We start from the raw sequence: 25,513 nt of genomic DNA on the forward strand, positions 1-25,513 counted from the left end.
AAATCAGAAGAAATTTAATATGACTCTGTCCTTTTCGCCTATCCAGCCACTTATCTTGTTTCGTTTGCAAATATCATATGTATTCTCTTGAGATAAAAATAGTGCAAGATGATTAGTTAGGCAAGTTCATTTGACACCATTCCCCCTTCGTGACGCTGAAATCTAAAATCTGTATATGGTATACAACTTAAAGTATATATATGCAAGATCAGCTCTGCTGGAGACACACAGCAAGTACGTTCCTCCCAACCAGATTGCCTCCTTATCCAGCCAAGAAGACCACAAAGGTAAGCTGATTAGATCCTCTGCTTTCAGAAAAAGAAACACAAAGCAAAATGCTCCCTAACTGGAAAGAGCCTACGCAATTAAAGTAACTATTCTTATATCAGCTTCCAGTATGTCGTATCTTTACAAGCTAACATAGAATAGAATCAGCATTGAGATCACAGGATGGAAAAAGACAGGAATGATGCCCCTTGTAAAAAATGCTGCAATTTTTAGTTTTTCCTTCAACTCTTCCCCATTTTTAATCTTGTCAGCAGTGAGAATTAGGTGAATGGCAGAGCTCCAAATTATCTTGCGTAGTGCTGAGAGGGGGAAGCACTTTGCACAAGAAGCGACTGGGACAAAATAATCGCTAGCAAAACAAAAAGTAACTCATCCGCTTTAGCTGGAGAAGTACCCATCGCCATCAGCGTGAATTTCTCCCATTGTCTCCTTACACCCTCTGAGATATTCAGAAAGGGACTGAAGTGATGGACAATTTCCTCTGCTGCAAACCAACAGGTACAGAGGCAGACATTTCATATTTTAGGCAAAGTTTAAACCTGTGTGTAGATCTCCAACCAGCGCACTGACTATAAATGGTTACCAGCACTGGTTTCCTTCTCATGAATGCTGCTTTCCATGCTTAAACAGGAGGAATGATGTTGCTAAAGATCAGTTAAGGATTTATGAAAAGGTATTTCTGTTCTCTTGGGGCTTTTGGGAATAATCTTCTATGCCTTAGTTCCCCTTCCTTCACTAACATGGAGCTACTTTAGAGTAATGATGCAAGTTTTAAATTGTAACCAGTCTGCACTGGTGTGTGCAGTTTTCCAAACTGTAAATGCATTGATGCTATGTTCACACTAAAAAATTGTCTAGAAATTCAGGCCTTGTAGCTTTTTCTTGAGCAGTATGTATTACCTTGGCAAACTATTGCAGCTGTTCATGGCTGAATGGTACAAAGAGTATCTTTTGTCAAATGCTGCTGTGTCAGAAGAAAATGCCTCCTCCACTCTCCTAGGAACGAATATTAAGTATCAATACCTCTGTCCTAAGCACATCAATACACTGAAATGCCAAAATCTGGATAAAAATACGGTTTATTATCACCTACATGGAATTTAACCCCACACACACAACATACTTAAGAAAACTTTTTTATAAAGCTATCATGAAACGTAGTTTTTTAATGACGCAGCAGCTCAGCAAGCCAAATTTATAGCATAGTTAGGTTTCCTTGAAATGAGTAAAATTGTTATTACTTATTCTACACTATTATTTTCATTCTTTGAAAATATCACTACATTTCTTGATAATACTACTAGCTTTATAAAATTCCAATTACATTTATTCCAGGAGACATACTAGCCTTATCTTTTATGTATGCTGTAAATATATGCCTATTTTAATTTAATAATCATCCACCTCCAGAAACCAGAAACAAGTCATGAAGCTTTGTGGTGCTAGACACCTTTGATTCGCTCCCCCAGTGCAGTACAGGCATCAGATCTTCCTGCATGCAGAATTCCTCCCTCATTACCCAGCTTTAAGTGGAAGCACCTGCTGCAGACATCTGTTACAGTATGCTCCGCTTACAATTAGATGAATAATGTCTCCCTTATCATATACTGTCACAGCAGCAACTTCAAATAGAGCCATGAAAGAGGTAGAGAAGTCATTTTAATGACTAAGTAGCTCACATTTAATTTATTTTACAGTTCAACAATGGCCATCACTGACATCCTTTCTGCTAAAGATATTGAATCTGCACTCTCCAGCTGCCAGGGTAAGGAATGGTCTCTCTGCAGCCAGAAGATGCGTATCATTTTTATGTCTTAAGATGACATGCCTATCATTTTCCCCTTAGATTCCTTCCTCGTGAGATCTCTTTCTAGCTACATTACACTATAGCCCCTTGAATTCAGGAAGTCTCACAAGTGGTTATTTGGTGGGTACATTCCCCAAAACACAGAGCAGCAATTAAAGGGCCACAGTTTCAGTTAGGGCTGGCTTAACTCTAAACACTGTCAATTTTTCAACCTATTAAAGACTTACATTTAAATAGTTAAACTTTTCCTTCAAAATGTCAAAAAAGCCTCAGCTTGCAGAATCAAAGTGTCATTTGTGAAGCAATGACCAGTCTCAGTTCTCTTAAGAGTTCCTCGGCAAGATCAAGACAATTTTCCAAATGCTCAAAGAGGTAGTTTGACTGTGAGTTACTTACTTTTCTACCAAATTCTTCACCAAAGTAAGGACTAAGTGAAAATAAAGTAAGAATTATAGGAGTTGGTCTGTAAGCCACAGTAGCAGCCTCTAAATATTTGTTATTAATTGCATTTGACACGTTGCATAAATCCTGATTTAACAGAATGTGCATTGTAGCAGAAAACTTCAAACTGACTGAAAGGATACATGACCACAGACACAGAGTGATTAAAAAGGGAAATTATCCACTGTATCTTCTTTTTTGCTACACTGGGGAACACAAGAAAGAGGAGCAGGCTGATGATTAAGAAAACGCATATTCCCAAGGACACATACAGTAGTAGCAAGTTCAAGAGAAAATATTTAAACAACTTCTGTTTCTTGCAGCTGATGATTCCTTCAACTACAAATCTTTCTTCTCCACGGTTGGTTTAACCAGCAAATCTCCTGATCAGATAAAGAAAGTTTTTGGAATCCTTGATCAGGACAAGAGTGGTTTCATCGAAGAAGAAGAGCTTCAGTAAGTACTGTTCAGCTGCTGTATTTATTTAAACAATCCAAACCTTTGAATTTGCTTGGTGTCCTAGAAGAAACTTTGTTATTTTAGAAATAAACCACAATTCCTTATCTTTCCTTGAATCTGTTGGATTTTCTCAGATACTGAGAGCAGGCATTACCTCATGGGGTTTTTGACGTGGGTTTAAGAAAACAAGAAATACCCATGTCAGGGACTTTTCAGAGAATAAAACTCAAGCACAGTGCTCCACCCTGTTCTATTTCAGGCTGTTTCTCAAGAATTTCTCTTCAAGTGCCAGAGTCCTCACCTCTGCGGAGACCAAGGCTTTTCTGGCTGCAGGTGACACTGATGGTGATGGCAAAATTGGAGTGGAAGGTCAGACTTTTGGAAACTTCATAAAATTTGTGTTTAAAAATGCATGTAGGGTTGCATTTCAACTGTGGCATGAAGAGTACATCCAAGTACTTTGGCCTGGTGCTTTCTGCCACAATTTTTATACTAGTGAATACTCGTTTATTGTCGTAGCTTTATTCCCATTAGATCTCGTTGCAGCAACAGCATGTCTAGGCCCAGTGTAAAGCTTGTTCTTCCAATCAATAATAACAGATTCAGGGTTAATTTGTCACATGTCTGATCCATAGACAAAAAGTCCCAGATTTTTAAAACATCCTGAACACCTATTCACTCTCTGAATTTCCATCTTGTTAGTGGGTGCTCTGCACTTCTGGCCATATGTCACTTTCATTTTTAAACTCACTTCCACCTACATAAACTTATTTCTTCATCTACCACTATCAGACATTAGCCAATATTACTGAGTGGTTAATTCAGTAATGTAAAATAAGACTGGCATTGTTTTTCAAGGCTAGAACTGCTGCAATGCAGTACAGAATTTTGTGCTGGAGAATTATCTAAGTGCAAATTTCACTGGGCAGTCCTACGAGAAACTAAATCAAATTCCTAAAGAAAACCTCACAGGGATGATGTGAACTGGTCAGGATATTTCTTTTAGAATTGCAGCAAAGGAAAATAGGACATTATACATCATATATTAGAGATGAAGTCACTGAAAACAGGGCTGTCTCAGCTGAACTAGGACAGGTGGCAATAACTCTAACAGACACACGTGCTAATCTTAGCTAGAGTTTGGGAGGAGAGAGAGATACACTGTTGGAGGAATTTGCTTTAGCAGCAGCTTTTGCAGCTTCTGTTTATAAGCCCCAAATAGGGCATTATATTATGCAGATTTTAGCCCTTAACCATTGAATCTCCCATTTTGAAATTACATCACTACTGATATTTTTCTTTGGAATAACAAAACTAAAAAATCCCTCATATTGAAAGCTACAGGCTCAACCTAATTCACTCTCTGCTTCCTTTGCTATTATCAGAGTTTGTAATGGGTTAAAGATAGTTTACCTTTAACTCAGGATTTCCCACAAATATGAATTTACAGACGCACTCCTCCTCTCTGCACTTACTCTTTTTAAGGAGTGAAAAATCTGTTACGCCCCCAGAATCTCAGTTTAGCAGAAGCTTGTGCAGTGTTATAATAACTTCGGGAGCCCTCCATGGCTAGGAGTTTAAGTAATTTTTATCTGTCTTTTCTAAAGATGTTAAGAACCACTTTCATCTAGTTTTATTCCCTGCCTTTCTCATTTTCTTCCTTGACAGAATTCCAATCTCTGGTGAAGGCATAAACAGCATTAGACCAAAGGCAATCTTGGACTGACTCTTCCAATTACCTCGTCCAACAAGCACTCCGCACTCAGCATGTGTTTGTACGTTGTTATATTGTTTCAGGAGTAAACAATTCCCCATACATCAAGTTCAGACACCGGATTGCTGAGAAATCTTGCAATGTACAGATGTTTTGGTCACGTGGTATTGTTACATTTCCATTGTAAAGAAGGGACTTTGTGATTTTCCGCCACTCATAATGCTGAAATTGTGGCTGGTAGAGGGGAGGAAAAAGAAAAAATTTAAAACCACAACCTGGGGGGGAAAAACTGCTTTTTAAATTTTGTTTAGGTTTTCCATCCTCATACTTGACCATGCTGACTTGCCAGACCTGTATCTGGTGATGATCTTAAACAATATGACATCTTTTAAGGCTTAATTGTATTGATTTCATTAAGTTTTATTTCTGCTTAATTCTCTGATCCTTGAGGAAAAGCGATACTAACAAGATACCTAAAAATAATTTATATTATGTCCCAACCCTGAGAATATGAGAAAAAAAAATTTAAGAGGAGTTGACACATAGCTCAAAACATAGAATAAGTTTGTGGGTAATTTTACCAAATGAAGTACTAGGCTACAGCATGTATCATCAGAAAGTGTTTATGGCCTAAAATGTAACTCTCCCTTAAGAAGATTTATCTTTCATGAAATCTAAGACAGCTGTGAGATAGAGGAGAAGGGTCTAATCCCAACTCTGACACTGTCACAAGTCACAGTCCCCTGACAACATGGGCCACAGGCCTGGAGGTTTTTCTGTGAATCATGAACATGTTGTTTATTATCTCTTAATATGTACAAAACAATAATACTTTGCCACATTTGTAAATTTCTGTCTTTCCTACAGACAAAAACCCAGCCAATCTTGCTGCTTGATTACCTTAAAGTTCTGTTACATTGCTAACTGATGGCTAGTGCTCCATTCTTTCATTTATTATATGAATAATCATCTATATAATCCATAATATTAGCAATTTTCTCAAGTCTGAAAATTACTGAGAACTAGTCTTTCCTTTGATAAGTGTCTTACAGGATTTAGGGCTAGTTATAGCATTGTCTTCATTACTGGACCAAGTAAATAATGTTCATGGTTAAATCCAGAGCTCAATAGACTGAGTAGATGTTGTGCACTTCTAGCTGAGTGGGTTAGAAATTTCCCCACCAACATTTAGTTGTCTTCTTTCCCATCTACCATGACGTGTTTCCAGCTCACAAGTAGACTGTCATTTTAATGCTCTGCTGAAACTGGATGATAATTATAACATAATTTGGCAGCTGTTTTGAAGAAGAGCAGAAACAAAGCCTTCTGGAACTTTTATGTAACATTCAATGTTGGCATTTCCATGAATTGTGAGATGATTATGTGAGGCAAGTACAGCTCACTCATACCCAGGCATGTAAGAGAACTGTTTGGCAGATTTAAGATGGCTAATGCAAAAGAGGAATTCTAGCAATCAGACTCACTGAAGCCTTGGCAGAGTTATAATGAATATAAATCCTAATTCTATCCACATCGCCTTTGATGTTAAATCTGGGCTTAAATTATAGCTGCTGTTAACTGCAGCACTGAAATATTTTGCATAATGATGAGACTCTGTTGGTTCCTTTTACCTTATTCGTTTTCCTATCTGCTGAAGAAAAAAACCCAGACAATCCAGATCTGCAGCAATATACAGATGTAATATATACATTAGCTCTTCACACTACTAATCACTAAAATATCCGGTCACTAGTTCACAAGCAGATGGCACACACAATACCATAAGTGACAGACCTGATACTGCATTCCTTGCACATCTGAAAGTCTCATGTGGAATGCAAGAAATGCAAGACTACATAGTGGCCTATCCTGTATTACAGAGATGCTAAGCAACTGCGCATCACTGCCTTCTGTTGCCACAACGGGGAATTAAGTACTTCTGAGAATCAGTCAATTCCTTTTGCCAATTGCAACTTTATGTAAAACTCAGAGAATTTTGTTTATGAGAAAATCTGTTCTTCTTAAACACTAACTCGTGGCAAGAAGATGAGTTTTAAATCTTATTAAAACCGTCCAGCCATTTCATTGGAAGGAATGACAATAAATTCAAAAAAGTCCCCAATTTAAAAAAAAAACCACTGACTGTTCAGCAAAAACAACATCTAGTCCCTATAAAGTCTTCTGTTGGCACTGGGATCCACATTTTTAGAGTTAACCAAACAAGAAGATATTATTTCCCACCTAAAGGAAACAAATTCCAAAAATTAAGTTTTCATGTAAGGTTCATCTCACTGAATTTAAGTTCAGCCAGTGGCAGCCTGCAATTTTCTTAAGGAATAGCATGGAGTGTTCTCTGAACATGACAATGTCATTGCCCTAGAGAAAAACTTTGGTTGCAGGATGTCTATGTGGATGCCATCTGAAGTAGCAAAGAGACAAATGGTGATACCACAGTGTTACCACAATGAGGTATAGAAACACAGAGTAATTCATGCTGGAAAGGATCTCTGGAGGTTTCTGGTTCAATCACTTCCTCAGAAGGCCAGCTTAGGGCACACTGCTCTAAGCTGAGTTTGAGTATCTTCAAGGATGGAGGTTCTATAACCTCTCCGGCAATCTAATAAGTAAGGATTATGTCCTCTGCATTAAGCTTTTACAAATGACTTGCACAAATAAAACGCTGCTGAGTAGACAGTTAAAAATCAAAGTTCTGTCAGAAATTGCTTACGCTACATCAGATCAGAAAGGATCTAACTACACCCTATGTTATCACACCAATAACCTTTTTTCCAGTTTAGAGTAAGATCATCCTACTCGGTATAATGCTGCTTCACAGTTCCAAAGGAAAAGTTGTTTATATGTTTTACCTTTACTTAAGAAAATTAAAGAACAACTCAAAATGTGAGTGGCAGATCTGAGTTCCACTGAGCCCAAAGGCTGGGAGTTCTCAACATACCTCAGTCTCCTCATTATGCTGTATGGGCAGTTTCATCCTCCCAACACTTCTTGTGAAATAAAGCTGTACCATGATGCCTTTAAGTGGGAACTAAACACAAATAAATTCATTATCCTACACAATCTCTTAGAAAAAGGATATAGAGAGCCAGGGTGTTCAACCTAATATCCCAAAACCACCCTAGCGCTCTAGCACTGAATCCATCAACTCCCTTAAACCGAAATTTTGGGTTGTCCTGATAAAAGAGCAGAATCATGCATAAGATAAAACCCCTGGTATTTAGTGGAAGCTGGCTGCCTCCTAACTTCATGTTCCTTTGGAAATCTCAACCTAGAGTAATTTGTAAACTTCAGATTCAATTTCAGCTCTCCAACTGTTCGAAATCTCACAGTCATCTTCTAACAAGTAAGAGAGCATAGAAAAGGGCAAGGGGAAGTCAGAACATTCATTGCACACATAGACTGGTAAAGTTTCTTCTCTGAGTTAGCAGCCAGCCCATGTGGAAAATCTTTGATGCAGCATCATCAGAGGCGCGCGGAGCTCTTCACACATACAGTATGGGCAGAGGGGGCCAAGGCTGGATTCATTTCCTGGAATGGGTTACTGAAATAGATATATCTTGATTAAATCCCTGAACAGACATGTTCCTAACATTTTCATGCTTAGTTGTCCATATATTTTAAAACATTTTAATAAGTGGATGCTGTGGAATATGAACTAATTTGAAGTGTTCACATTCTATGAAACTTAATATTCATACTACTTTTGCTTGCAAGCAGAGAAAGATACCATTATATTGTTAGGCTCTTTCTGGTACGTGTACGCTTTCTGTACCAAAGGCCTAGAGAGCATACTATCTAGCACTGGGATGTGGCTGCTCCATAACTTCTGATTTGCTTATGAGTATGTCCTACACCCACGAAAACAAGAAAATCAGAGTTTCTGTGTATCAAACTGCAGGTTACAATATGAACAGAAGGTACCCCTAGACAAGGCCTTCCCCTGAAGTTACAAAGCTATTACTGACCCCAAGTTCAAAGGGGAACTTATGTCAGAGTAGAATATGTGAATACTTGACTCGAAGGGAATCACAGCAATTTCATCACAACTAGATATTAATCAGCTGGTCTTTCCTAGATACAACTTTCTACTCTAATTCCCAGGCTTCCAGAACAAACTGATCTTATCTTTGCAATGATCTCCCTAACAGACTGTAATATTTAGTCAAACACAGTAAAACCTGATTCTTCCTAATCATCAAAATAACCTGTTCTTCCTAATCATCATTAAAGGAAAGTTCTCCAGAATTATTTCTGAGTTTTTAATTTAGTCTGTTTATATTCCAGTCTTTCGAGTGATTTGGTAGACTAGACTTTTTGCTTTTAAATATCTGCTCCTTCCACCTCTCTTCCTTGCTCATGAACGCTCACCTGTTAACCTGTATTTTCAGTTCCTCGGTTTTCTCACACCCGAAGTAGTCCGGGAGAGATTTCACGTCTGGACTTGACTGTCTTTGGTGCCATCTACAGGCAAGCTCTGGTCTGCCACAGAAATACTCAAAACTTTTATCGATAAATGCTTTGTAATCTCTATGTGGTCTTCTCACAAGGATTATTTCTTGAATATTCAGTAATTCCAACACAATTATCAGATCCTCTCTGATCCCTGGCCATACTCTCAATTATTTTCTAGGAAACTGAAAGAAAGGCAAAACTAGATTCCCAGTCGGAAAGACTGGATCATTTAGTTTATAAATGGATATTAATATATTAATATCAGGATTTAAAATGCCTTTAAAAGCAACTTGCTCAGTTGATCGTTATAGTCCGGAAAACTTTGCTTTCACAATGTTCCATTTACCACACAGCAAGGGTTTAGAATAATTTAGTTAGCACTTCTCCTGAGCATTCTTCTCTTGAAGAAATGATCAAGGGAAACTAAGATGTGCAAAATGAGGTTTTGTCTGGTTTTAATGTGTATAATTTTCGAAAGAAAAGACAGCAGCTTTATGTTATGCTGACCAAGTGCTAGGCTTTATTTTAAATGTCATGGCATTATTAAAATATTACATAAATCTACAATGGTACTCTGTGCACATTTATTTACATATGTGAGGGTGTGAAATGTTCTCCCAATGGCTTTTTAGCCATCAGCCCATTTCAGCCATTCTTGAGGCCATTAAGTTCCAACAGATTTCATGAGGTAGTTGAGTGGAGGATCCTACTGATAACCAGTAAGAGAAAAGCTGCAGTTTGATCATAGCTACTGTTTGAATCCTTACAGAAGTTTATTTTTTTCAGTACAGAAAGAGCCAAATATCACATATTTCACTGCTCATTTTAACTCCTTGCCATGAGTTGATGCATACTCCTGTGTGCTGCTGAACAACTGACAACCTTAGCTCTAAAAGTGGATATATTTATTATGATGATTTAAAATGTGCACCATGCAATGAATTAATACTGAGCAAATGTCCTCAATATTAGACTTTTATAGTCTAAAGTGCATAGTAACTGGGTAATCAAAGCTAATATAGCAGTTTATTAAAAATACTTTAGGCTGATTTAAAATTAAAATTTTTATCTGTGAGATTCTACTTTTATGTCAGATATATCTGTTACAAATTTATCAGTATTAGTATTATTTGAAGACTATTATTATTTGAAGACTATTGAGGGAGTAAAGTTTCATGGGTAATTCCTATCAGCATCAGGGCCTTATAAGTTAAAGTCTACCATGAAGATGTCCATTTGTTGCTATCATTAAGCAATAAAATTTTTTTTTTCATTCACAGATCAAAAATAATTCACTAGACTAAAAATAGGTGCAAGCTGAGAGGATTTACTTTGTATGGCACTAAACCTTATATATTTTCTAAAACACCACACACATTCCTTTGGGATATAAATATCAATGTGATTAGCTAGCAGGTCTTGTCAGCCACAGTAACTTATCCCCTGGGGCATCTGAGCCATTGCGTAGCTCTAGGAATTCTGTAAAAGGTTGAGAGGACTTAACTTAGTCTATGTAAATCATTACCTCTGTCATTTGAAAAATAATTAAGTCAAGAGGACTCTGCAGAACTTTCACCCTACATTTTTTTCTATTCTTGGCTTTGGGAAGACTAAGTGGCAAGGTGAGTTCAATCTTTCCTCTGGAGCTTTTGAAGGCATCGCAATAATCCACAAAAAAAATGCATGGAAATAACCAAAGATCCCCAAATGCCATGCATATAGATACGTTTGGTTTTGTCCTCAGCTTGTGCACCTGAAAACTTAACTAGAGAGAACAGCAAGCCAGATGCACTCCATGTATCTGAACTAACGGATGGAACAGTCGGCTCCTGCAGGGCAGCTCCCCTGGTTTGCCCTGGACCTAGGTTGCAACTGCCCCACTAGTCAAAGGTGGCTCTCCTTGTGGGGCAGCACCAAAGGCTGATAGAGCAAGATCAGTATGAACTCTACCCAATAGTATTTTTAATTTTACAGTAGCTTTGATACGGCTCTTTCTGCTGTCCTGACAGAAGCTGAAATTGCTGCTGGCCTACAGAGCTCTCAAGGTAACATTTACATTTTAAATTTGGGGGTTCAGTTTATCTATCAAATTCCTTTGATCTCACTACCCCACCACCCCACCATCCCAATTCCAATGGAAACAGAAAAGGCTGAAAGGACGAACTAGACAGTAAAATATTGATTTCCTCTTTAGGGTACATGGTAAGATGTTTTTGTTATGTCTGGTTGCTAATTACAGCTTTATTTGTTTTATCAAAAAGAGGAAAAGGAGACAAGGTAATGGAAGAGATGCAAATTTTAATCTTTGCCAGCCAAGGTACAGGCACCCATCATCACTTGTGCATTGTAGCAATTTTACATATGAAAAAATCCAGAGGCTGTAAGCCTGTTTTTTTTTTCAGAGAATAATAACAAAACTGCTAATTTTAATACAAGCACAATATTTATCCTCAAGTTCTGTGAATTTATTTTTGAGTGAATTATCTACTTACAAATGTAAGTTCTTGCATGATGAAGACCAGAGTCAATATTTATCTTCCTAGGTTTGAGAGATCATTGATGGAAAAATCCTGTTAATCTGAAATAAACTTAGGAAAATCAAAGATTGTTGATTGGGGCTTGTAACGACCCTCACTGTATTGCAGAATGATTTCCTGCTTTTTGAGCAAAAAGCTATTTTTTTTGTTCCAGATCTTGAACTACTTTTTTTCATCTCACCCTGCTTATTTCAGCTGCTCATTCATTCGATTACAAAACCATTTTTGTCAAAGTGGGTCTCAACTCCAAGCCCAAAGACCAGCTCACCAAAGCCTTTGGAATTCTTAATCAGGACAGGAATGACTTTACTGAAGAAGATGAACAGAAGTAAGTAAATAAATAAATGAGTAACCAGCAGGCTTGTGTTTCATTGTCTAAAAATGGAGGATAAGATCATAAATACTCCCTTTCCTTCTGTCTCTTTGGATGAGAGACAAACGTGTGAGTGTGTGTACATGTGCATGCACGTGTGTGTGTGTGCTTGTGCTGAAGGAGCTGCAAGACAAATAACAAAGGAAAGGCTGGATCACAACGACAAAACACTCTGATAGCCCTGAAAAGACTTGTTTCACGTAGGGATAACTGGCAGACTGTGAAGATAAAAATAGCAGTTCTGCTAGAGTTTGCTTTTTATTATTGCAAGATTTTTTACTAGACTGAATTCAAAGGGCTATTTTTCTCTCATCTTTCTATCACATGAATTATACCTTCCAGATCATATTCATCTGGCTTTGAAGTTAAAAAGTAAAGTTAGAAAAATTCTTTCCACTCTTAAAGAGTCTACATCTTAGAAGAAAAGAAGAAAGATAACACACGAGGGAAGATGAATCCTGCCACTATGGAGTCAGTTTTAATTTTGCCTTCTTAATCTAATGAAACCAAAATGTCATCAAGGATTTTTACATGTTGTAATGCAACATTCCCTTACTTTCTTACCCTTACTCTCACTGAAGTTAGATGAAGTTTTGCCCTTGAATTCAAAATTATTTACAAAGAGCTTTTGAAATAATCTCAAGAATCGAATCAGGCTTAGAATTTTATAGCTATTACCAATACCAAACTCTACATGCTTTCAGTACTTTGTATGTCTCACTCATTTGTCCTCTCACCTTTAACACTTTTCCTGCAGAATTTCTCAGTCAGTGTCAGAGCTTTGACTGATGCTGAGACTAAGGCATTGCTGGCAGCAGGTGACAGTGATGGAGACAGTAAAACTGGAGTGGAGGGTAAGAGTGCCTTTATTAAACAGAATAACATCTGCCTTTAAGACTTTCTAATGACTCAGTGTAGGCAACTGCCCTGCTCCATACACTGGATGTTATGGATCTGATTCTGTGGGGCTCAGATCTGCTCTGTATTGTAGAGAGAATCTCACACAGGAGCTGGTCTATATTCTGCCCTTGGCTAGAGGTGGTCAGTCCCTTTTTATATATACAGAGATTTTTGCAAGACTGGAACTTAAATTGATATGTTTATAAAATTTCAGTATATAATTTAACTACTTTTTACCATTGAACTATGGTACAATGTGACATTTAAATGCACAGTTCCTCTGTCTTAAGTATCTATATTATTATGAGTAGACAATGTGCTACCTTTAAGGAATGATTATCAGAGGAAGTATCATTAGTTTCCCATTTTAACTCTTCAAATTAATAAAGTACTTTTTTGAGTGTGCAATTACAAAATGTGGTCCCATTTTATTATTCTTTTATTTCTTTTTCAGAGTTTCAAGCTCTGGTCAAATCTTAACAAGCAGTCAAAATAAAGTCCAAGGTATCTGTGCCATAAACAATCTCTCCTGTTGCAAGCCTACTATGTATTTACACATTTTGAACATTTGCTGGCAAGTGATTTCATATTGCTGGAAAACATCTGAAGTAGTGCAAGCACTACTTAAACCACTTTCCCCAGTGATGTAAGCAGAAGGTCTTTATACCATGGGGACACTGAAGTGGAATCCACTCTGCTCATCTGTGTTTTGGGCATTAAAGATACTAGTAAAAATATTAAGAGCAGGAGAAAATAAAGCATCTCTGTGGGGCATTTAATTTTCAATATTTGCATAAATAGCTAGCACCTGTTGTAAAAAACTAGAATTAATAAAATGTCCATGTGTAAAACTGGTTATGGTAACTGGTAGAGGTGGTATTTAATCAAAAGGTGTATTTAATCCTTCATATGTTTTTACATCATTCTTTATGCAGCTGATTATGATACATATACTAATTAAATGGCAGGACCTAGCACTAATTTTAATATAAGAACAACCGGATCCAAGATTAATCTAGATTACTGAAATAGCAATACGTTCAAAATTCTCCAAGGAATCACTCACCTTCTTTGCCCACCTGATGGCACTATTGTTCCACTCACAAGAAGTTAAAACAGTTTTCTATCTGCTTGAATTAATTCAAGTCAGAACACTTCTAGTCTCCCATATGCCCACTTCTGATGATGACTCAGTTTTGCCTGATTAAATCATCTCTGAACAAAGAATGCTAACATTTGGTTTTCCAAAGGAGAAAGTTTCCCTGTGCCTCAGATCTTGGGAGCAGGACAGAGATCTTAGGAAAGGTCTGTGGTGCTAGTTTGCAGCCAGGGGATAAATACCTTTTGCTGGATCCACTTTGCACACTGAATGCCCTTTAGTGCCATCCATATGGCACTAAATAATGCGGCACACCAGGCTGTACTTGGCAAGTTGCACACCATGACACAGAGATACAAGGGAGCAAGACATGGGTCTACCTGCACAGGGGTAGGAGTCAGGAGCCCAGAGTTCCTCTCTCTGTCAGTATCATACTTGAAGGTCTGCACACAGACAGCCAGAACAGAGATTCGGTACCCTTTACTCATACCAATGTGATCTATGCTAAAATGAATTCTTGCAAGATCAATGTAAAGAGTATTAATTGTTACCACAATTCTAAGCTGTTTATTTTGCATGGAAGTCTAATTAGAGAAGATGTGTTTTTACAACCCTCACAAATGTAACTGAAGGCAAAGGAAGATGTATTTTGGATATAGCTAGGTGAAAAGCACTTTGAAAAATCAAGTCCCTGGTGCTCCATAATGGAAAACTGGGGCATGTTGCCCCAATAATTAGTGTTTTACTGCTTTTCTCCATCTTAAAACTGAGGATAACATAAAGCCCACATCTCCCAGGGCTGTAAAAACAAATGCATAAATGTTTGTGAGGAAAGTATCATAAAATGAAGAGCCCTGCAAAAAAATTGCTAAGAAATTGATCTTTTTTCTTCACAGACACATTGAAATAGCAAGCTGGAAATAGGAATGAGGAGAATGCAAAATTCTGAACAGTTGCTCATAGTTGTTCATGCAGCTTGTGCACTAAGTCAGGGTTCTGGTTGGAAAGTAAGAGTGTGATGTCATTGTGATTTTGCCATAATAGAAACACACACAGCAATCAAATCAGGTTACAAAAATGAAATAATTGCTAATTATTTCAAAATAATTAATAAATAAAATAATACCTAACTAGACACTATAGTGTATGGGGTTTTATAGGCTTATATATGTGATAGAAATAAACATATATCCAAACAGCCTTTAAAAAAATCTAGATGGCTTTAATCCTCCAGAACATTATATTTCCTACATGATAGTTACTCCTGTGTGCTCTTCTTGAAAAATTTGCAACTTTTGAAAAGTCTGTTCTTGGGTATTAATCTTGGGAAAACCTGTATGATGATTGCCTCACACTGTATTTGTGAGAGCTATTTAAGACGTTTCAGTGTTTGCAAATCAGAAATCTTCATTTCAAAATTACCTGCTAAAGCGATAGTGGTTCTGATGCATAACACATTTATGATAAAACATTATGGAGAAGGAAGGAAACATCAACACAATGTTGGGGAAATCATCATATCACACAAAATTAAAGCAATCTACAGGATGTTAATGAATACTCAATAATGTGTTCATGACTTATATTTGATGGCAAAAAATCAATTTCCATTAACTAATGAATATTGTAGAATTTTCCTTAACAGTGAGAAAATAATTGTCCATCAAACAAATTCACATTTATGATTTCAGTGTCATCTCAGGAGAGCAATAAAAAAAGGAAATTCTGAAGGATTAGTAACTGCAGTCTGACTGCAGGGCCAAAAACTCTCACTATTGTCAGAAAATGGTATCTCAGCTGATACTATCTTTTATATTTGCACTATTTAATAGGCGTCACCTGAAGATCTTCAAGCATCATACCCATATTAATGGCTAAATGAGAGAGAAAGGCACAGAGAGCTCAGATAAGTTTTGAGTTAGCAGGCAGGTCCTTTATTTAACCACACTTATTTCCACACTGATTAGCCTGCTAGGTCTACAAATCTAAGACAATTTCACCACTTACCATTCCATTAAGAACAGTAAAAAATTAATGACAGGGCAAGTCTGATATCAGCTTCAGTGATCAGACCAGAAAGTTAAGAAGAGCTTGTGACTAGAGACTTTTTTAGACCTTTCCTTCCTGCAGTATTACCACTAAGCAGACTGGTGGAGGAAATGCTGTTTTCTGTCTACAATAACACACTTACTTTCTTTCTCGTCCTCTCTGTCTCTCACTCACACAGGCTGTCAGGTACTGGGAAATTTCTGTAACTGCTTATCATGTGCTTGAAGAAAGCACTTCAAATTGTGCTTGTAAGGCCACAGCTGGAAAGAGTGCTGCATGATCATAAACATACATTGCCACACAGCTCCCTTAAAGTAAAGGACACTATTCTAGAATCGTAGATCTGGAGGTCTGAGACCATGGCCTGCATTCTGCAAGTGTTTCTATCCAGCTCTTTCCACCAGAGTCCCTAAATATGTGGTTGCCTTTTATAAACAGAATTTTGTCACATGCTTTACACATGTGTTTTAAGCACTTGTCTGAATCTAGACACCTGCATCTCCTGTATTCAGAAGGCCATTTCTGTAAAACAAGTGACTTCTGATGATTATTTATAAGGTTAACTCTAATTATAGGGTATTTTTACTTTATACCTCACTAAGGGTTATACATCCTCCTACTGCAGCAATTAATGGCAGAAATCCCACTCACACCCATGAGGACAAGCAGTGACTACAGAAATAGTTGGAACCACTTCAGTGCTATTTGTTTTATTTTACCACGGTTTCTTACACTGTGGGTCATAGTGAAATACAGCCATGTGCAAAAAACCTTTTGTAACAGTATAGTACCACTGTACATATCTTTTACATGTCACAAAAGGCAGCATGCAGATTATTCCACAGACTCCAACCTTAGGGCAGTTTTTAAAATACACAAAATACCTGAATAATTTAGGCTTTTAAAGATTACTTTTTAAAGATTACTTTTGAAGATCTGACACTGTCTATAATTCTGACAGCAGAAACATCTTAGACAATTATATTTAGGGTCAGAGACAGGAAATTGTGTACTGAGTCACAGAAGCACTTGCAAATGCATTTAAAAGCAAACACACAGCATATCAAATGCTGGCAGAGATCTTCCAGGACAGCTCTTTAAGTGAAAAAATATCCTGATCAGACCAATCTCTATGAATTAGTTACACTATTAACCAGTTATATTAGTCTATTCTGCTATCATTTACAAACAGGAATCAATCTCATTTACACAGAATGATAAGGATATAATTTAAACTGAGGAAAGTACACAAGACATTTCTCCTAACGGTGAGAGAAGTACCTGTCTTAGTCTAGCTCCAGACCCACAGTGCCACAGGATGTATCTTGTATCTTGGAGTCTACAGTCCGGATCTCTCCTCAGTGCTCTGGGTAATACCTTCTACTTGCTGCAAGGAAAGAAAGTTTTGTCACTGAGGCTTCCAAGGCCTGGATTTCATCCTTTATTGTAATAATGCACAGTACCAAAAAAGTCAAATACTAAACCATGTTCTTAAACTTCTCTGTTAAACATAGTAAAACACTACGGCCCAAGCAGCCATTCAAATCAGATGCTGTAATTATTCCCATGTGATTAAAGCATGTGCCTTAAGAGACATCTGAAGTGGCAGGATATAACTAATTTTGTTATAAAGGCCCTTTCCAGTGATTATAGCTATATTCACACGAAGGTTCTCTGACATCACCATTGAGACGTCAGCATTAATGATCAAACACATAGATTACTGGGTATCTATTTTAGTTATTTCCAAACTCATTACAAAGACAGAATCTGTTACCCAGGATCATGACACAATTGTTCTGGCCCTAACACAACCAGGGCTGAAAGACGGAGTTGTGTGGGTTTTACAACAGCTGCTACAGCATCTCTTTACACTATTGTAGTTGGTCTCAGGTTAACACCTCTCCTCTGATCTCATCTGAGACAACTGCTGATGTTTCTTTTGCATCTGCTTGAAGTCATGTCTTTGGTTGATTGCCACTGCTAATTAACTCTGTACTTTATACCAAACAGAACACAAAGAGTACAAGACTAGTCCACAACCTGTCAATGATTTACCAAAACACAATTTTCTTTTGTTTATTAGAGAAGTGAATGGTACTTGATTTGAAAACAGTGGGTATATATGTTTAGATTCCTAGCAAGAATTCCTCAATATGAATGTTCTGTGTTTCTCAGAACTACACCTTCACAGTCAGTTCTGGAAGTCTGAAACCACAAGAACAAAGAAAGGCTTTACTATTCCTGTATATACTGCACATGAAAACACCTTGGGGCAAAACAAGGAGTTATAGAAGTACATGAAACTTCACATGAACAATTCATAGGCATTTTCAAATGCCCCTAGTAGAGCAAGAACTGAAAACAAATAAACAAACAAAAATTAATAGTTTTTCTTGAATTTGATAGGAACAAGTGCTAAACATTTCTGGAAACTGCAATACTCAGATTCTGTACCAGATTTTGCACTATTGTTAACTGTCCATTACCTAGAAGCTATTGTTATGATTGAATTATTATGTATTCTCTTTATAGCATTACATTGCTTATATAATAACTTTTAGAACATTTCTTTTATAGATCTCGGTTTTTGAAGCCCTAAAGTGATTACAATCACCAAAGCTAACACATACCCACAGAAGTAAGGAAAACAGGCAGATAATTTAACTGTAAAATACATTATCTACTTAAAATATCCCTTTATATAATATACTCATCCCTGATTATTTCATTCTAATTGTAGCAGAGGGAAACCTGTACTTCAGATGAAGTGTCATTAATAAATAAATAAAACCCAGTAACCCTAGATTCCCACCTGTATCAATATACAGTGACATCAACTTGATTCTGAAATTCAGCTCTTTTAGGCTTTTGTAAACCATCTTTCAGCCAGGATTCGCATCACTTTTGTTGTCAAGTGTTGAATTTCAAACATTAAAAGATCCCTTCATAAGCAATAATAGTGAACTTACTGTAGCAATTAGCTCACTTTTATTTGAGATCATATTTTAATATAATACTAATTCTGGCTACTTTACTACTGTTGAATACACACAAAACCAGTTCAGCACCCTGTGTGCCATGGCAGAGTGTATGAGGTAACCAGATGTCATTCGTTGAGCATTTGGTGCTTATATGAATATAACGCCTGAATTAGTTGCAGATATATTTTGAGCTTGAGTGTTATATGCTTGCCTTGATCTCATATTTTTCCTCTACTTCATTTCATTTTCCTTATTCTCATTAACTTTTGATAATTAGTGTTGTATGGCAAGTCAAAAATTTAAACAAAGCAAGCAGTTCAATGAGCAGTGTGTAGGAGCAAGCAGAAATAAAGGAAGCCTCCTATAAAGTAACATCTATGGCACTATCGCAGATGTCTAAAAAAACCTTTTCTCTAGAAACATCTTGGCAATAGAAGTGTCAAGAGGAATCAGTAAAAACCTCCTTCTGTTCAAATTCATATCAACTTGAGCTCATCATAAAGGAGAAAAATCACAAGAGTTCAAAAAGGTATCTTCAAGGATGAAAACTATTTCAGGATGATTCTGTAGAAAGCACAGTACGCGCTTCCTTCCCACTGCCACTATCTGATAGATCATAATATCGTGCAAACCTCAGAGAGAAATCAATATGAATATATAGTACTGAATAAAGAAGATAAACAGAAAGAACACCAAAAGACCAGAGACCAGATCTTAAACTTATACGAATCAGCATCGTTCAATTTGTTTTAATCAGACAATACTAATTTAGAACAGCCCATGGTTCTTAGGTTTAACAGAAAAGTGTTCTTCCAGACTACCATAAACAGTTTTCCTACTGAAAGAGACAAAGAGAGGATTCTTTCATTACTAGACAGCTGATATTTGGAATTTAACTTAAATCTGATTATTTGTGATTTATGCCACCTTCTTTTGCATTCAAAAGAGATCGCAAAAAAGGTAAAAGTACCACTAAATGATGTCTGCATTTTCATGTTAATTATACCCTATATTTCTCTATCCAAATTCAGACCAACAGGTGCTATGGAACAATTGTCATGTTTGATACTATTCTCACTGTCATTAAACCAATCAGGAGTAAACCCACTGTAGTCCATTAACTTACACCAAGGCTTAGTTATATCGCTACTCTACTCCACAGCACAATTTGTAACTTTTGCTAATATAAAAAATATTACTTGTTCAGTGTACCATGCTATTTCCATTCACTAAAAAATAAAACAATGCGCATGTATTAGGAGAACATTACTTTAGGTACCTTAATAGACTGTTATACAATAAACTCTAACCAAAATACATGTGGTTTTTATTGGTGTTCATCCTAGAATTCTGTCTACATAAACGCCCTTAAAGATGGAAATATTTTTTTTTCTGAGAAGGAAAACCTCATATCTACTGTTGCAAATTTTCTTAAGTATTTTTTAAAAAATTAATGCACTTGAAATATATAATGAACCCCCACTTAGTTCATATTAAGGAAATAGATTTTCATATTAAGGGAATAGACTGTAAGAGTGTGTGTTGTAAAATGTATATAAATCTATCTCCACACTAACAAAGTCTGATTCCTACAACTTCAGGTAAGTCTATTATTGATTTCATGTAATTTAAAATTTTCAAAAGAGATTATTAAGTAGGCCATCTGATTATACATCATCTCCCAAGGAATACAGACAACAGGATTATCTTATTCAGCTTTGCTGACACTGAAGGCATTGGTTTCTGTTCTACCCCTGATCACGGACGGCGCTGTAATTTAGAAAACGGTCAGGAAATATGAAATGAAGCTTACTATAGAAAGCTCACCCCAAAGTGTAGCATGCTTTCCTCTATCCTAGTGACAAGTTACCAGAATGACACATTGTCACCTCTGAGCTTTCCTCTCCAACTTCCTTTATACATTCCAAAGGATTATAAGACTTAGGGAAACCAAACTAGTTTCTTTTCATAAGGATTTGACTACTGGAATCATCTTCCAGTGAGTGACTTTAAGGTCCAGAGGTTAACTGAAAATCTTTAGCATACTTGGGGATTGAAAGGCTATGTTTTGATGACAGAGTTGTACTTAATTAAGCGCAAGCGGATTTAATAAAAAAACCTGTTCTTCTTGTCCATATTATCTTAGGATATAAATAGAAAGAAAAGTTTAATTAGTTAAGGAAGAAATTTGAGCCAGGTCTCAAATCAAACATTTGATCCATGAAACAGTAACCTAAGTAGTGGTTATTGTCACCTTTTGAATCCTTTATAAGCCAGAGTGGCAAGCCAGATCCAACATTACTATTTTGCCTGGTATCTCCTCAGCTATTTTTCCTTTACCGAGCTGAGAAAACTATAAAGGTGAGCAGCTGACTTGAGATTAATTAAATGAAATTCCTGTGCAGAGCTGCACCAGTAGTAAGTACAATAACCATTGTTCTAAGATTTTTCTTTTAATTGCTGGTATTACATATGGATGGACATTATATAGATAAGTATCAGTTTTCTTTTTATTCTTCAGAGCTGTTGGGGGAGAAAACAGAAGCAAACCTTCTTGACTTTCTGTTTTCCACTGCATATACTGTTATTTATATTGCCAGATGCCATGCATTCTAGTAAGATTAATTATTAGATTAACAGTTACATAGAGTTTAAAAATGTGTTGTACTTAAACAGGATAAAAGCAGGTAAATGATACAAAATTGACCATCAACTCACAACATCATTCACGTAATCCATCTCATTAAAAAGTATTATTTCAGCACTGCTATTTTTAAGGAAGTAATGTACTAAATCTTCTGATTTGTTTAGGAATAGGAGCGATGTTGGTTTGATTGATTAGATTCATTTACCCTGAGAAGTCTTGTTAGCCATATAGTATTCTACATATTCTACACAGTATTCTTCATATTGCTTTTCACAAATCTGTTTGCAATATACTATTTTGCACAGGTTTAAAATGAGCCTTACAGACATTCTAAGCCCTTCTGATATTGCTGCTGCTCTGCGGGACTGCCAAGGTGAGAAAACAATTAAAACTAAAAATCTATTATTTTGTGTAACACATGGCAAGTTTAATTCAGGCCCCAAGGAATACTGAAGAAGCACATACTGTAAACAGATTTCTGTAATCTCTTTACTTAGCTGTCACAGTATATTTGTTCATGACTGGTTTATATTGTCAGTTTGTAACTTATCCCCATGTGAGGTTTTTTTGATGTTTAGGAGGGTATGGTGCAGTATGGCAAAGCTCATTCTTTGACAGGCTTTCTCTATCCTTCATTTTTAGAACAAATAGAATGTAAAAAAGCAGCATCCTCAGATCCTTTAGGAACAGTGAATGCAGTGGTCTGGGGTTAATTTATTTGTTAATTTATTTTCAGCTCCAGATTCCTTTAGTCCCAAAAAATTCTTTCAGATCAGTGGGATGTCTAAAAAGAGTAGCAGCCAGCTCAAGGAGATCTTCCGGATTCTCGACAATGATCAAAGTGGCTTTATTGAGGAAGATGAACTCAAGTAAGAATTTTAACTATTTAGAGGCTATCCAAAAATCAGCACTTTTTTCTTTCTAGAATTGTTCTGTAAAGCACAAGTTATGCTAAACATTGATAAGACCTTCAGCAGATTGTGGAAGTTGTATTTAAGTAGATAATCCCTCCAGAGAAAAAAAAAATTAGTAAATACCTGCCTTTAATGCACAGTATAGAAAAAAGATAACTGCCAGGGCTGGATTTTGGTAGTGGGCAGTATCAGTTGTATCAGGGATGGATTTACAAAGCAGAAATGTGTATGACTAACATTTAACTTGTCAAACAAAGCGCTGTTTGGAGGACTTGGCTATTGCGGTAAATAATTTATTTATAGATAGCTATCAGCTTGATTATACAACCAGCATCAAAGAATAATATTCTGTGAAAATCACAAAGTTGCTTTCCTCCTAGGTATTTCCTTCAGAGGTTTGAGTGTGGAGCCAGAGTGTTAACCACCTCAGAAACCAAGACCTTCTTGGCAACTGCAGACCATGATGGGGATGGTAAAATTGGGGCTGAAGGTATTAACTTATTTATATACAGAATAAGGCTTCTCAGGATGTATTGTAATGATGTGTCATTCTCTTTTATGTTGATGGTACCTTAATGTACCCGCAGTGATTTTACTGAAACCCTTGGAGTAGCAACCTGTTTAAGGGCTGTCCCTGATCTCACAGGTTCATCTCTGCAACTCCTTTTGCACGAGCAAGTCAAAAAAACCCACCTAGGCTCCCCTAAGGAACTTTCTCATTGCCACTCACTCACAAATTTCCAGTTGTTTTGAAAGGAACTGCCCCTTATTTCTCCTCCCACTTGCTCTGATGTAAGGCAGCACTAGCATCACTTGTAATACACAAATGTAAAATCAAGGACAAAAGAAGCAGCTCTACACAGGAGAATAAACAGCACATACATCAGCTCATTTACAGCAGTTATCTCCCAACAGAAATTCCACTAGTCAGTGAAATCATTCACAATATGCAAGAGCTAGCAGCCCGTAGTTCAGTATTTGTTTTGCATAATAAGAACAGAATGATCAAGTGTCACTACCCGACACGAGATCCCACAACAGGCTTTGTGCATGGGCATGGCTGCTATTTATCTTCAGTGGCAGGTTAACGACCAGATAGGAAGGAGCAGCTGTTTTAGCAAGCAGCATATTGCACTCACCCCGTGAAAATGCCAGTGTGATTTAATGGCTGCTCAGTGCAGAAACCTCCTGAGCTCATAATTCTGTATTTCTGTGTCCCATTTTGAGCAGGAAGCTCACACTCACACAAAAGGCTTGCAGCCAGTGGCAGATTGCTCCATGAGAGAAGCAAGCTGCCTAGACAAGCATGAAAGGGGCTTAGGGAATAGCACGCAGGGAATGTGCTGGTGTGCAGATTCCCTAGCTCCCTGCACTAGGAGGACAGCACACTTCTGTTTCTTTCTTCAGAAGGAATCAAATCCAGTTCCTTAGGAAATGTGCCAGAATAAACACACATGATTTATGAAGCAATCTACATGCTAATACAGTTGTTCAGGGATGGGACTGATCATATACTCACAGAAACCAAACATTTGAAAGATCTTCCAAATAACAATATCTTACTGTACAACACAGGAGTTCAGTATCATACTACATGGAACTGCACAATGTTTTCAGCTTTAGACGGTGCTCCAAATCAATAATCCCCAACTGCTGAAGCGCTGCAAACAGCTAATAAGACACATGGACTTTTCATTCCTTTACTTCAGCTCTTAACTTCTTCTTATTCAAATTCCGTATTAGCCATTCCATTATTTTTGCCTAAGATCAGTATTATTCAGAGAGAAGCTAAACCTACCCTGAACATTTTATTATTCCTCAAAAATGTCAACAAAACACTGCTCTTCCATCTGTTGTTTAGAAGAGGAAGTTTAGGCAACGTCTCTCTTCCATACATGTTTCTTCTCCTCTGGTTATCTATCAGGTAACTGTTTTCTGTTCATTCCTATTCTAAATCTCTTGATAAACCATAATCTTTTACTCCTAATCCTTTCATTTTAATATTTCTACTGTAAATATTCTCTTATCTTTTGCAGAATTCCAGGAAATGGTGCAGTCTTAGAGGCTCAAAAGGACCAAATAATATAGAATTGGGATGAATCTGCACAAGACACTCCAAAACCTTGAAAATCAGGAGTCCCTTATTTATCTTGACAGTGTCTGTTATTTGTTCATTGCCTTAGCAACATAATGAAACACCGATTAATTATTTTTTTCATTGTGTGGACTATTTACCATGTTCTAAACTCTCCTTTAGCAGACACTTCCCTTAAAAAATCCAATAAAAATTAATCATATACTGTTGCTTGTGTCTTTTTATGACTGCTAAGCTGAAATATGTGAATTCTTAAACTAAAAGTGTTAATCCCTCCAAGATCTTCATCTTATCAGACCTTCATATATGGAATATCTTTTGAAATCAGTGGGAGTTCTGTTTACAATAGGCCTTCTGGATTAAGCTTGAAGTTCTCAAAACAGTCAGATCTCCATCAAAGATTAGGAGCTCCTATGTAGTTGTAAGGTAAGTGAGGATAAAATCTCTCACTGAATTCCAAGTGAAAAGCAGTCATACATTTTGTTTAAGAAGTGGTTTCTGCATGAGATTTCACTCTTCCTGCATGAGAGTTTCACTCTTTTTACATTAGCCAATTAAGAGAACAAGAAAGTAAAAACCACATGCTTTCCTGCAGAAAGAATTGAAAGGAAAGTCTATGTGGACTTGAGGTTTCAGATAACTGTAAGGTTTTAAAAGCAGAGGGGAAGAAAAGGATATCTTTGTGGTATTTTCTAGCTTTATCAATAGAGAGGACTAAAAGTGTGGAGGAAGTGTG

General features: G+C 36.9%; 2 protein-coding genes across 6 annotated transcripts; both read left to right on the forward strand.

Moving 5' to 3' along the window:
- The first annotated feature begins 240 nt into the window (after window positions 1-240).
- On the forward strand, window positions 241-9,336 carry LOC141966581 (parvalbumin, thymic). Of its 3 annotated transcripts, none has more exons than XM_074919474.1 (5): window positions 241-287; window positions 1,986-2,053; window positions 2,860-2,992; window positions 3,255-3,364; window positions 4,664-9,336. In XM_074919474.1, the coding sequence occupies exons 2-5, from the start codon at window positions 1,993-1,995 to the stop codon at window positions 4,687-4,689; spliced, it is 330 nt and encodes a 109-aa protein (XP_074775575.1). In that variant the 5' UTR covers window positions 241-287; window positions 1,986-1,992; the 3' UTR covers window positions 4,690-9,336. The 3 variants fall into 3 exon arrangements, with proteins under 3 accessions (XP_074775575.1, XP_074775574.1, XP_074775573.1); XM_074919473.1 differs by lacking the exon at window positions 241-287 and adding an exon at window positions 657-786; XM_074919472.1 differs by lacking the exon at window positions 241-287 and adding an exon at window positions 866-961.
- A 12,070-nt stretch (window positions 9,337-21,406) lies between these two features.
- On the forward strand, window positions 21,407-24,966 carry LOC141966486 (parvalbumin, thymic CPV3). Of its 3 annotated transcripts, none has more exons than XM_074919274.1 (5): window positions 21,407-21,482; window positions 22,074-22,141; window positions 22,505-22,637; window positions 23,063-23,172; window positions 24,719-24,966. In XM_074919274.1, exons 2-5 carry the CDS (start codon window positions 22,081-22,083, stop codon window positions 24,742-24,744), a joined length of 330 nt encoding a protein of 109 aa, XP_074775375.1. In that variant the 5' UTR covers window positions 21,407-21,482; window positions 22,074-22,080; the 3' UTR covers window positions 24,745-24,966. The 3 variants fall into 3 exon arrangements, with proteins under 3 accessions (XP_074775375.1, XP_074775376.1, XP_074775377.1); XM_074919275.1 differs by having other exon boundaries at window positions 21,430-21,539; XM_074919276.1 differs by having other exon boundaries at window positions 21,455-21,482; window positions 22,540-22,637.
- The last annotated feature ends 547 nt before the right edge of the window (window positions 24,967-25,513 follow it).

This window comes from Athene noctua, chromosome 15, assembly GCF_965140245.1.
Source record: "Athene noctua chromosome 15, bAthNoc1.hap1.1, whole genome shotgun sequence".
In the NCBI taxonomy this organism is placed as follows: Eukaryota; Metazoa; Chordata; class Aves; order Strigiformes; family Strigidae; genus Athene; species Athene noctua.

What these genes read in the sequence shown, in the direction of transcription:
- LOC141966581 (XM_074919472.1), top strand. An exon ending in TGCACTCTCCAGCTGCCAGG is followed by an intron (nt 2,054 to 2,859) that starts GTAAGGAATGGT and finishes TGTTTCTTGCAG; the next exon opens with CTGATGATTCCTTCAACTAC. An exon ending in ATCGAAGAAGAAGAGCTTCA is followed by an intron (nt 2,993 to 3,254) that starts GTAAGTACTGTT and finishes GTTCTATTTCAG; the next exon opens with GCTGTTTCTCAAGAATTTCT.
- LOC141966486 (XM_074919274.1), top strand. Translation starts at nt 22,081, where the DNA reads ATGAGCCTTACAGACATTCTAAGCCCTTCTGATATTGCTGCTGCTCTG. An exon ending in TGCTCTGCGGGACTGCCAAG is followed by an intron (nt 22,142 to 22,504) that starts GTGAGAAAACAA and finishes ATTTATTTTCAG; the next exon opens with CTCCAGATTCCTTTAGTCCC. An exon ending in TGGTAAAATTGGGGCTGAAG is followed by an intron (nt 23,173 to 24,718) that starts GTATTAACTTAT and finishes TATCTTTTGCAG; the next exon opens with AATTCCAGGAAATGGTGCAG.